This window comes from Artibeus jamaicensis, unplaced genomic scaffold (assembly GCF_021234435.1).
Source record: "Artibeus jamaicensis isolate MK-2021 breed Jamaican fruit bat unplaced genomic scaffold, CSHL_Jam_final contig_558, whole genome shotgun sequence".
In the NCBI taxonomy this organism is placed as follows: domain Eukaryota; kingdom Metazoa; phylum Chordata; class Mammalia; order Chiroptera; family Phyllostomidae; genus Artibeus; species Artibeus jamaicensis.
Window position 1 is genome coordinate 6771627 of NW_026521886.1, and position 12277 is coordinate 6783903.

General features: G+C 42.4%; 1 protein-coding gene across 3 annotated transcripts in view; it reads left to right on the forward strand.

Moving 5' to 3' along the window:
- Nucleotides 1-12277, forward strand: part of KLF15 (KLF transcription factor 15) — a 76857-nt gene that overhangs the window by 12065 nt on the left and 52515 nt on the right. Inside the window, exon 4 of one of the 3 annotated variants that reach the window (XM_037137001.2) lies at nt 580-1829. The exons of 1 other annotated variant lie outside the window; for it this stretch is intronic. In XM_037137001.2, the coding sequence (XP_036992896.2) occupies nt 580-748 (169 nt within the window). In that variant the 3' untranslated portion in view covers nt 749-1829. Of the gene's footprint in view, nt 1-579; nt 1830-12277 lie in introns of those variants that run through there. One more of the 3 variants, XM_037137000.2, reaches the window with a different exon arrangement.

Sequence of the window (12277 nt, forward strand, 5' to 3'; positions counted from 1 at the left end):
GGTGGGGCTGTTTAATGGAAGCAAGAGAAAGGAGCCAGGAACTCCCTACTGAGCTGGGGGAAGAGACATCTCTCCCCTGCCTCACTTTCTTCTCTAGATGGGCTTCCCTGTGAAGACATCCACAGAAGCCCCAAGTTCTGGTCTAAGGAGAGAGCATGAGGCACAGCCTCAGTCAGGGCAAGGTGATCCCACAGCACACTGGAGGGGGTAGGTTTTTGGGTTGGGAGTGTGGAGAGTAAGTCAGATCTCTGGTAGACTTGAAAGCCTGTCCCAATACTTAATAGCCCCTCTTAGGCCCAGGTTCATGACAATGGCCTGCTGTGCTGGCAGAGCCTTTTGTTTGCAATTCTTGCCATCCTGGAGGGCCTGTAGGGACTTAAGACAGTGGATTTTCACCAGTGAATTCAGAAGCACTTGGGTAGCTGAAGCACTGCAAGGGGCCACCGAGCCCAGTTGGTGGAGCCCTGGGGAACCCCTGCTAGCTTGGATGTGTGTGTGTGTGTGTGTGTGTGTGTGTGTGTGTAGGGAGGGGGTCAGGTGCAGGCCAGCTTGGCCTTGCTGACTGCTGTGTCCCTGTAGGTTCTCTCGCTCAGATGAACTGTCTCGGCACCGGCGTTCACACTCAGGCGTGAAACCCTACCAGTGTCCCGTGTGTGAGAAGAAGTTTGCACGGAGCGACCACCTGTCCAAGCACATCAAGGTGCACCGCTTCCCCCGGAGCAGCCGCTCAGTACGCACGGCCAACTGACCCCCGCCCCCACCCCCATCCACCCACACAACCATCACCACTGCCGCACACCCTGGCCCCATCGCTGGGATCTCCCAGCTATTTTGTAGCAATAATTTATTTGCCTCCTTCAGAGGAATTTGACAATGTTACCAACCCAGGAGCATGGATTGGTATGGGAAGAGGGGGTTGGTCTGGGAGGCAGGAACCAAGAGTCCCTCCACCTGTTGCCTTTCCTGGGGAGACCCAGCTCCTGACCTGGAGGCCGGCCTTTGTGCCTTTGCGCCTTCGTGCCTTCCTGCACTGCTGCACAGGCCTCTGTTGCAGCGTCTGGGGGCCTGGCCCTTCTCCCACTGGGCTCTCTGCCTGGGCTAGGGCCAATACTTTATTGCCCAGGAAGATGAAATGTTCAGTTTTGAAATGTCAGTTCCCACAGGGAGCCACACTGGGAAAAAGGAAGTAGGTCAAATGTCCTGGGCTGCACTGTGACATGCAGGTGGCTTTGTCCCAAGATCCTTCGCTCAGCCTGACCACCACGGTATGGGTGAGGCTGTTTGGGGTCCAGGACCTGACCTCCTGGAGGCTGTAGGATTGGGGTGAAAAGTCCCTTCTTTGGGGGGCTGACAGTGCATGTGCTTTAGCTGAATGTACAGGGCAGCCAGATAGATACAGGTTAGCCCCAGAGCATCTGTACCCAGTATGGCTCATCCCCTCGTCCTGCTTCCAGACAGTAGCCTCTAGGGTCACCTTTCCAGAGGAGAGGGGAATAGGCTGCAGAGCATGTAGAAGAAGCAGATAGAACCCCCAATCCTGACTTAGAAATGCATTCCTTATTTTGTCTAGAAATTAATATAAAATGAACTAGCTTGTTTTGATAGGTTTATTTCTCATCCTATGAATGTATGTAAATAAACTGTACATAGGTACATCTACATAAAATCTTTTAATAACATCAGCATTTGTGTAAATTTGAAATTTTAAAAATCTATAAAGCTAGTGTACATATGTTATAATTATGTATATTTTCTTTGGTCCTTCATAAAAATATATTTACTTTGCCAATAAAAAGGAAAAAGAACTCAGTAACTTGATGATATTTATGCACTGTTTCTTTCTGCTGTGCCAGGAAACAGGAGTGATTCTGGGGGCCAAGTTTTAGGGCACCTTAAGGATTGTACCTAGAGGGATACAGAGGCACCTTTGGGGTCAAGCCCTTGGCCCAGTGGTGCAGGGTTTCCACACAGCTCCACGTTTGGGCTGGTTGTTGGTTTTCTACTTATTCCATTTTCCTGGGGGGCCAGGAGATTCCTCTCCTCTTCTCTGTACAATGGCAAATCCAAACCCTATCTCAGCATCACTTATGGGAAGCCACTGCAGGCCAAGCCAGGCCCGCAGGGGTCACTACTCCTCTAATTTACTGTTGGAGACTCTTGCTTGGCAGTTTACAGTTTCTACCCACTGGGCAGTCCATCAAGCCTTTATTGCATACCCACCGTTTGTACTGTGCACAGGTAGGGGACAAATCATTTCCCCTTCTGGACTCCCCTAGGAAATGGCATATTACTTTGCACACACATGGGTGGTAGTAAATGATTAGGAGACTTGACCAGTCAGAGGGCTGGTGTGTGGAGTTCAGCCACCACGTCCATCCTCCCCAGCTGCTCAGAGCTCTGGGGAGACAAAGCTTCCCAAACTCCTCTAGATACTTGAGGTCTCTGAATACTCATACAGTTGGAGTTTGGATACATTTTGGCAGGCTGGGATTGGAGGTGGTGGGGACCAGAGAAGAAGGAAAGGCCATGAGCTAGCGAGGTAGGTAGGGAAGGCCAGATTCTGTGGCCACAGTTCTTCTGTCATGTAAATTGGGAGGCGAGAACTTTCCAGAGGTGAACATCTATCTAGGACACTGATGCAAATTAGGGGAAATGTGTCTCAGTGACACCCTCAGAGACTAGCCCTGGGTCTGGGGAAAGGACTCGTCCTGTGACCTTTGCCTTTTGCTCCTGATCAGATATACCCTCTGCAGGCAAATATTCTCTGGGGAAGTGAGACATTGATTTTCAGGCACATTAACGGAGCCTTTCTTCATCCATAAACAAGCAATGCAGCCCAGATAACAGGGACACCAGAAATCAGGACAGTCACTTTGGAGGAGCCTATGTGTGCACGAACCTACTATATGGGGCACTGACCCAGGACCTCACTCTCCTCATCTTAGGGGATGTCTCCAACAGCCTACTTACTCCAAGCTGGTCGTATGTGATGGGTTGGTTTAAGTCATTGCCCTTAGTCTGGCTCCAGACTCACATGATGTATGTGTTGGCACTCTTGTCATGCACCTTTCCTGGGTGAGCAGCACAGCAGCATGAACAAGGCATGGAGGGAAGGGGGCTGCCTCTTGACCTTCACTCCCCCTACTTTGGGTGGGTTTCTTAAACCTCTCTAGGTTTCAGCTGTTTCACCCTACAGAAAGGGAGTGAAAAGTCCTCAAGTCACACCATGGTGGGGAAGGGTAAGTCAGAGTGTGTGTGTGACTTTGAACAGTAACAAGGACTATTTCCAGATTGTGAACCTGCCTCCAGGCTGCATGGAGAGCCTGGGGAGGCAGGACTTCTGGTCTTGTGCAGCAGCCAGTGCCACTTCATTGTGACCCACGGGAGCACTCGGAATTCTGTTGAGACTCCTAGCTTACCTCCTGCCTCTGGGAGACTCCCATGCTACCACTTTTGTCACTGGAAGAGGAGTATTGGTCTTGGTCTGCCAGCCAAGAAGCAGATGGAGATGTGAGCCAATGTGCCCACAATTGTTTGTAGTAGGGGAGCAGTCTGGAAGCTTTAACCCCAAGGCACCCCACCTTGCATGATATTCCTTTCCAAAGGCACACAGAATGGGAGAAATACTATTTAATGAGCACTGTACCAGGCAGAGTACTGGTTGGCCTGCTATAACAAAGAACCCCCACAACACTGTCACTCACATAATGTAGAATGTTTTTTTTCTCTATTTAAACATCCTGAAAGTAAGCAGTCTAGGCTAATATGGTGGCAGTCTAGTGCAGGGCACCTGGGCTTCTCTCTGGTTGCCTTCCATACCCTAGGGTATTGGTCCAAGATGGCTCACCAGGGTACTGGGCCAGTCTGGGGAAAGCCAGTGAGGGGACATGTGTTCTCTTCCTCTCTGCAAGGTCAGGGGCTGGAACTTCCACAGTCCTGTCCACCCATGTCCCATTGGCCAGAACTTAGTCACATAGTCTCATCTGCTACAAGGAAAGCTGGAAAATGTAGTCTTAATCTGGAGGTAATGGGCACAGCTAAAATTCGGGAGTTCTATCATAGTAGAAAGGAGGGGAGAGTAGATATTGAGTTTTCACTGCAAGCACAACTGCCGTGGTCTGGTACCAAGCCTGGTGCCATGCACACAGCTTTCTGTTTACTTCTCAAATCCTGGAAATTGGCCCCTTCTCTGCAGTGTGCATAAGTCATAGTAGAGTAGGTGGGTTCAGCCTATCCATGGCTCTATCCACATTCTCAGAGTGGGTGTCATCAACAGGTGTGGAACCAACTATCAGGCTTCCAGTGACAGTAAGGTATCATGAAGGGAAATCCTGTGGGGATAGAGGAGCTCTGATGCTTTGGTTGACAAGCCAAGGCTGCATATGACAGAATCCTGACTCATAGGGATGAAAGTAAACTAAACAAAATCCTTAGAAAGTCACCATTGTCTACCCTTCAACAGGATCCAGAATCTCTAAAGTGTCATGGAGATTAAGGGGACAGAGGGCTTCTAGAGACCTATAACTTCTTTAAAAAAATATTTATTTACTCACTCTTAGAGAGAGGGGAAGGGAGTGAGAAAGTGAGGGAGAGAAACATTAATCAGTTGCCTCTCACACATCCACAACTGGGGATCTGGCCCACAACCCAGGCATGGGCCCTTATTGGGAATCAAACCAGCAACCCTTAGGTTAACAGACCTGTGCTCAATCCATTGAGACACACCAGCCAGTGCTGGAAACTACCTTTTTTTAATGCTCCATTGGTTCCAAGTATCAAAGGCCCAGGCAGTAGGCATAGGGAGAAACTGTTGGGAATGGGCAGTTAACTTATGCAGCTGTTGATGAGAGTTTTGGAACATTACACAAGAGGACCAAACATGGGGACAAAGTTCTTTCTGTAACAAATACCAAGTCTGAACAGACCTTGCTTTATTTGAAATTAGGTAAAGATGACAACTACCACTGGGCCCCTTACAAGATTGCAGGTAGAGGCAAAGTGAAAAGCATTCAGAAGACACTAAGAAAGGGCACACCTCAGCGACCCACTGCAGGACCGAAAAAAGCATCTTTGGGAATTTCCTGTTATTTTGGAGGCCACAAAGGGGACCATGGCTCAAATAAAAGAGAAACAGGATGAGGTACAGAGAGAGTTGGAAAGGATGAGGAAGTATCACAAGGGAACAAAAACTGCAACAGCAGAATTAAAATCTGCCTTGGAGAGAGCAAGAAGGGGAAGGTAGGGCAGGCTTCTGATGGCTGCCATGGAGTACAAATTCATGTGGCTCCCAGAACCCAGTGAGGAAGGAAAGATGAAAATGGGATAGACAGGTACAGAGGACTGGAAACATAAAACCAGGGGCTAGATACTGGGGGTTCTGTATAAGACTCTGGAACAAATAGCATATGTACTAATACTGTAGATTATATATAACATAATATGTAACATATAAAAATATTTTAATATATAACATATAGCATACTGGTATGTAACATAATATACCAATATTTAACACAACATACTAATATGCAACATGTATAAAATATATGAGTATGTGACATATAACTAATATGGAACATAACATACTAATGCAAAATGTATATAAATATAATTATATATAATTAAATAATATATAACCATATACACACACGAGGTAAGTGGAGGACTGGGAAAATACCTTATCTGTGGAGGGAGGAGAGCATAGCAGATGGGTTTTGGAGGCAGAAGCTTGGAATTGAGCCTACATGAGCCCTGTTGGCCTCTCTGAACCTCAGGACACTTATGTGAAACCAGTGTGACTACATTGATTGCCCAGGCTGTGTGAGAGGAAGTAAGTTAGCATATTTCAAATAGCAAACCCAGTGCATGAGGAACAAGAGGCCACAAGCGATGAGGCAGGAAGGAGAAAAATGCAAAAACCAAAGAGCCTTCTGCTGAAGAACTACATCTAAGATAAAGACAAGGAAGCCCAGAGGCAGCCCACACCTCCTAAGGTTAGGCCTAGGTAGAAAGGGACAACCGGGGACCTTGCAAGAAGGAACCCCTGATGGAGTGAGGTCTAGAACCTAAGAACATGTGAACTTTACGCCATCATTGGTCCTTTCCCATCTCGGCTCATTTGCTCTAATTCTGGGGAGTCCTAAAGATGTGAGGACACACTGGCATCACCATCTTCACCTGTTTCCAATGTCTGGTTCTTGAGCCAGACACTCTGAGCTGAGGTAATATTTACATAATATAATTATAATTACATCTATACTAATAGAGAACATAAAATATGTAACATATACTAATTATAATACAATAATATATAGCTATAGCTAAATAAACTATGTACACACATTTAGAGTTTAAATTATACAACTATGTTATATACTGTTATTTATAATTTATTTTTAAAAATATTTTATTTATTAATTTATAAAGGGAGGAAGAGAGGGAGAGAAACATCAATATACGAGAGAAACATCCATTGGTTGCCTCTTTTAAGCACTCTGACCAGGGACCTGACCCCACAACCCAAGCATGTGTCCTGCCTGGGAATTGAACCCATGACCTTTCACTTTGCAGAATGATGCCTAGCCAACCAAGCCACATTGGTCAGAGCTGTTATTTATAATTTAAATAATAAAACTATATTGTATATACTGTAAGTAAAGGCTATAACTATACCTAACCACTACCTTCTGTACCTACCCAGGGACTTTCTTTTTGTGCCTGTCCCTTCTATCACCTTGCAAGCATCTCCCTCTTCATCTTGAAACTTCAAATTCCATGCCTCTTTAAATACACAGGAGAATTAAAGCCAGACTCCATGGCTGACATAACCTCTCCCTGCCTCAATTTCCTTATCTGTACAGGATGATAATGATACCTTCCTCATAAGGTCAGTGTGTCACTAAATGAGTGAGCATATGAAATACTCTTAAAATAGCATGTGGCAGGCAGTAAAAGCTATTATTGTTGGTGGTAATTTTATTACTACCCATTGTTACTTGAGCACTCCCTCAGTATCCCCACTCCTTTCACCTCAAGAAGTGTAATAAGACATTTCTGTTAATGAACACAGTACTCTTCCAACAGACATTTGACCAGGTCATTCTGTAGCACCTGGACATCTTGCTGGCAGATGATTCTCTTCAAGGGCAAGCCAATTCCCTCTACAAAAGGATTGCAGCATCTTCTCAGTGTTATTCACAGATCATTAAATACTTAATAATAAGGAGAACTAAAAGTCAGTACAGGGTGGGACAAAAGTACGTTTACAGGTGTGAGTACACAAAACACAATTTATTCTTGTGTTATTATTTATTAATTATTATATTATTTTCCCTATAAACAACTGTAAACATACTTTTACCCTACACTCTATGTTCAAGCCACTGTTGACTAAGTGTCAGGCAATAAACAAGATAAACTGGGTTGGAAACTATAATGGCTTTAAAAGGCTATATATGCCTCAAAGGTTTTATTTGCATTATTTCCTAGCTAGGAAGCTAGCCATTGGACTGTCTCATTCAGTACCTGGTACCTGGGAATTCTACCTGAGACCAAATTTGCTACCACTGTCACTCTTTCCACACACTTTCAAGAGTTGCAGGCCTTGTGGCCCATAAAAAAGACACCGAAATGTGGTATTAGAATAGACAAAGGCAAGTAACTCATGAAACAGGAAAAGGATGCTAGAAAAGGATCCAAGAATACTTGGGAGTTTGATGTAAGGTATATGTCACACATGGCAATGGGACAACTGGTTATTCATGACAAAACAGGAAAGAAAGAGCATTACCTCACACCATACACACAAAATCATTCTCGACTAAAGAGCCAACCATACACACTTGATTATTAAGGTGCAAGAAATAAAACAGAATCCATGATGGAAATGATAGAAATGTTTGACACCAACATTTAAAACTTTTACTTAAGAATAGACATGAAGCTCTGGCCAGTGTAGCTCAGTTGGAGTATCATCCCACACACTGAAAGTTTGTAGGTTTGATTTGAGGTCAGGATTGTGGGTTCAATCCTTGGTTGGGGTGAGTAGGGGAGGCAACCTATTGATGTTTCTCTCTCACATACATGTTTATCTCTCTGTCCCCCTCCCTTCTTCTCTCTCTTTAAGAGCAATGAAGAAAAAAAAAGAATAGACATGGATAAAGTTAGAAGGACAAGCAGTAGACATGGAAGGAAATGTATGAGTTAACAAGCCAAATATATCTGAAATGCATAGAACTATTCTATAAAGTAGTGACTAAAGATAAAAATCCCAATAGAAAAATGGGTAATGGATATAGACTAGTAACTTACAGAAAAAGAAATGCAATGGCAAATAAGTCCATGAGAAGATGTTTGACCTTGGAAATATACATGAATATAAAAATAACAATGGATTCTATTTATGCTGGCTAGATTGAAAAATATGTAAAAGATTGATTTAATCCAACATGAGATAATCGCAGCTGTCATCATTGCTGATGGCAACACAATTGTTTTTCAAAGGATAATTTGAAAGAATTTATCAAAATTTAAAATTTGCCTGTTCTTTGATCCAGCAAGCCCACCATTAAAAATCTGTGTGTAAAGATGTGTACAGATTGAAGGGGCTTTATCAAGATGGCAGGAGAGTGAATGGAAGCCACACTAACCTCCTCCTAGAACCAATCTGGAATTACAACTAAATTGTAGAGAAATCATCCAGAATAAACAACTGAACAATAATGAGGGAGAAATCTTATAACCTTAGACAGAAAAATCAGCTTCAGCACAACCTGACCTGTAAGGAATGCAGTGGAGACTTGAGAAGGCTGGCTAGTCACCTATAGATGGCAGTGCTGGAGGGATAATTGAGTGACTGGTTAGATCCCCTGGGCAGAGTGGTGTCTAAACCCTAAGCTGGAACCCCCACCCTAGAACACCAGAGCCCAACAAGTACACAGATAACAACCAGCATCAAAAAGCAGCAGGTATGCTCTTTGCCAGAGACAGATGTCTCTAGATGCAAAGAGCTGTGTAAAAAGCCAACACACAAATTTTCATTTGCAGCCACTTACTCTGGGCTCTGGGTTAAAATAACCACATTCTCTCTCCATCTTCAGCAATCTTTGCTAGTTGGTTGTGGGTAGGGTAGTTGTTGTTGCACTTATTCAATTTTATCTCTAGATCTTCACTAATTTTGTATTTCAGATCTCAAATTTTACTGGTCCCCTCTCCTACTCCATTTTCCATCCCAAATTTTTTATTTTACCCTGTGTTGGCCTGTTTTTTATTTTTTCCTTCTCTTTTGCTTTCATCCTACCCTTTTATTTATTCTCCATTTTTTCTTCTTTCTTTTTCTTTTCATCTCAAATTTTAACTTTTCCCTGTATTAGCCTGGTTTTGTTTCTTACTCTTAGTATTCCTTCTCCCTCTATCATTTCAAAATCACTTCCCATTTCTCTGGACATCTCTTAAGCTTTTCTTTCTTTCTTTTTTTCCCTCTTATTCTCATACCACCTATATTAATTTTAGCTCACTTGCTGTTCGTTGATAGTACTGTGGTGGATCTTTTGCTCCAAACTGGCTCCTATATTTTTATTACTTATTTATTTCTTTTCCTTCCTTTTTCTTTCTCTCTCTTACTTTATTTTATTTTATGTTATTTTAGTTTCTGTTTAAACATAATATTACATGCATCCCTCCTTATACTCCATTCCACATTCTTCATTCCCATTTTTATTCACAAGGTAAATTGTACTTTCTCTCTTCTCATTGTTCTGAATCCCAACTCTTTATTAGTGCTCTTCCTTTTACCCTCTCAAAATCATTTTTCTTTCAGTAGGTCATCTCATATCTGCTCTCCTTTCTTATACTAGTTTGAATCTCTTTAAACCCATATTAATACTGGTTCATTGTTATTAATAGTGGAATTGCAGGGGAGAGTTATATTTTCAGGTGTGGGTGTGTTTCCTGGTCTTTGTGGTTTTGTTCTGGCAGCACCTGTACAACAGCATACAAGACATGGTGGGCAGAGTGACCCTCAGTCAACTAGCTGAAGGGAAGGACCCACCAAGGAAAGACTCAACAACAATTAAAACCCAATTACATCCAGAGAGCCAATATAAGTGACATAAAGGGCATCCCAAGGTTATCAGATTTAGGAGATAAAGGAGACTGCACTACTGAATTTCACAGGTCTCCTATCACAAAAGTTCACACCACAAACTGAGGAAGTCAAAACAAGTCAATGTAAAAAGAGAAGCAAACAAGAATCTCAGAAATAATGGAAAGACAAAGAAACAACCCCCAGTTGAAAGGAAAGGAGTTATCCTCAAAAAGAGTGCTAAATGAAATAGAGCCAAGTCAGCTATAAGGTATTGAGATTTAAAAAAAAAAACAGTTATAAGAAAGCTCAATTAGCTCTATGAGAATAACCAAAAACTACAGGGAAACTATGAGGAACTTTTTGCAAACTACATCAGCATGAAAAAGGACATAGAAACTATCAATAAGGGCCAAGAGGAAATGAAGGATACAATTTCTGAACTGAAGAACAGTAGAAGAAATCAAAAGCAGATTAGATGAAACAGAAGATAGAATCAGCAGGCTGGAGGACAAGGTAGGAAAAGAAAACTCCCAAAAAGAGTAAGGAAAGGAGAAGAGGCTCAGAAAGAATGAAGAGGGGTTAAGGGAATTGCAGGAGAACAAGAAACATAATAATATCCATATAATAGGGATACCAGAAGGAGAAGAAGAGGAGCAAGGGATAGAAAACCTGTTTGTAAAAGTAATGATGGGAAAATTCCCTAATTTGATGAGAGAAAAGTAACACAAGTCCAGGAAGCACTGAGGGTCCCAGTCAACAGAAATTAAAAGAGGCTCATTTCAAGACACATCAGAATTAAAATGGCAAAATTCAAAGACAAAAAGAGAATCTTAAATGCAGGAAGGGAGAAACAGAAAGTAATATACCAGGGAGCCCCGATAAGGCTAGCAGCTGACTTCTCAATAGAAACATTACAAGCCACAAGGGAATGGCAAGAAATATTCCAAGTAATGAAAAACAAAGGCCTGCAACTGAGATTACTCTATCCAGCAAATCTCTCAATTAAAATGGAAGGCAAAATAAGAAGTTTCCCAGATAAAAGAAGGCTGAAAGAATACACCTCCACCAAACAAGCACTGCAAGATATGCTAAAGGGCCTGCTTTAAGAAGAGGAAGAAAAACATTGAGAGAGAGAGAGAAGAACACAGACACAAAGGTGGTAAAAGATACAGAACATACGTTTCAGAAATTTATATGGAACCATAAATTACCCCAAATAGCCACAGCAATTTTGAGAAAGAAGAACAAAGTAGGAGGGACCATAATACCTGACTTCAAACTATATTACTGTGACCAAAACAGTCTAGAACTGGCATAAGAACAGACACATAGATCAGTGGAACAGAACAGAGAGCCCAGAAATAAACTCATGTCCCTATGCTCAATTAATATTTGACAAAGGTGGCAGAAGCATAAAAGAGAGTAAAATAGTCTTTTCAACAAATGGTGTTGGGAGATCTGGACAGCTACATGTGAAAAAATGAAACTTAACCACCAACTTACACCATAGAGAAAAATAAATTCGAGATGGTTAAATGGCTTAAATATAAATTGTGATACCATAAAAGTCCTGGAGGAGAACATAGGCTAGAAAACCTCAGTTATTCCATGTAGCAATATTTTTATTGATATGTCCCCCTAGAGCAAGGGATATAAAGGAATGAATAAACAAATGTTACTTCATTAAAATAAAAAGCTTCTGCATGACTAAAGAAAACATCAGCAAAAATGAAAAGGGAACCAACCATAGGGAAAATATATTTGCCATTGATACCTCGAACAAGGATTTGGTCTCTAAAATATGTAAAGAATTCACACGACTCTACTCCTGGAAGACAAACAATTCAATTTAAAAACAGGGCAAAGGCTGGTTGGTGTGGCTCAGTGGATTGAGTGCCAGCCTGGGAACCAGTGTTGCCAGTTCAATTTCCAGTCAAGGCACATGCCTGGTTTGCAGGCCAGGTCCCCAGTGGGGGACATGTGAGAGGTAACCACACATTGATATTTCTCTCCCTCTATTTCTCCTTCCCCTGTCTCTAAATAAACAAACAAACAAACAAATAAATAAATAAAATATTTTTTAAAAATGGGCAAATGAACTGAACAGACACTTCTTCAAGGAGGACATACAAAGGGCCCAGAAACATATGAAAGGATTCTTAGCATCACTAGCCATCAGAGAGATGCAGATTA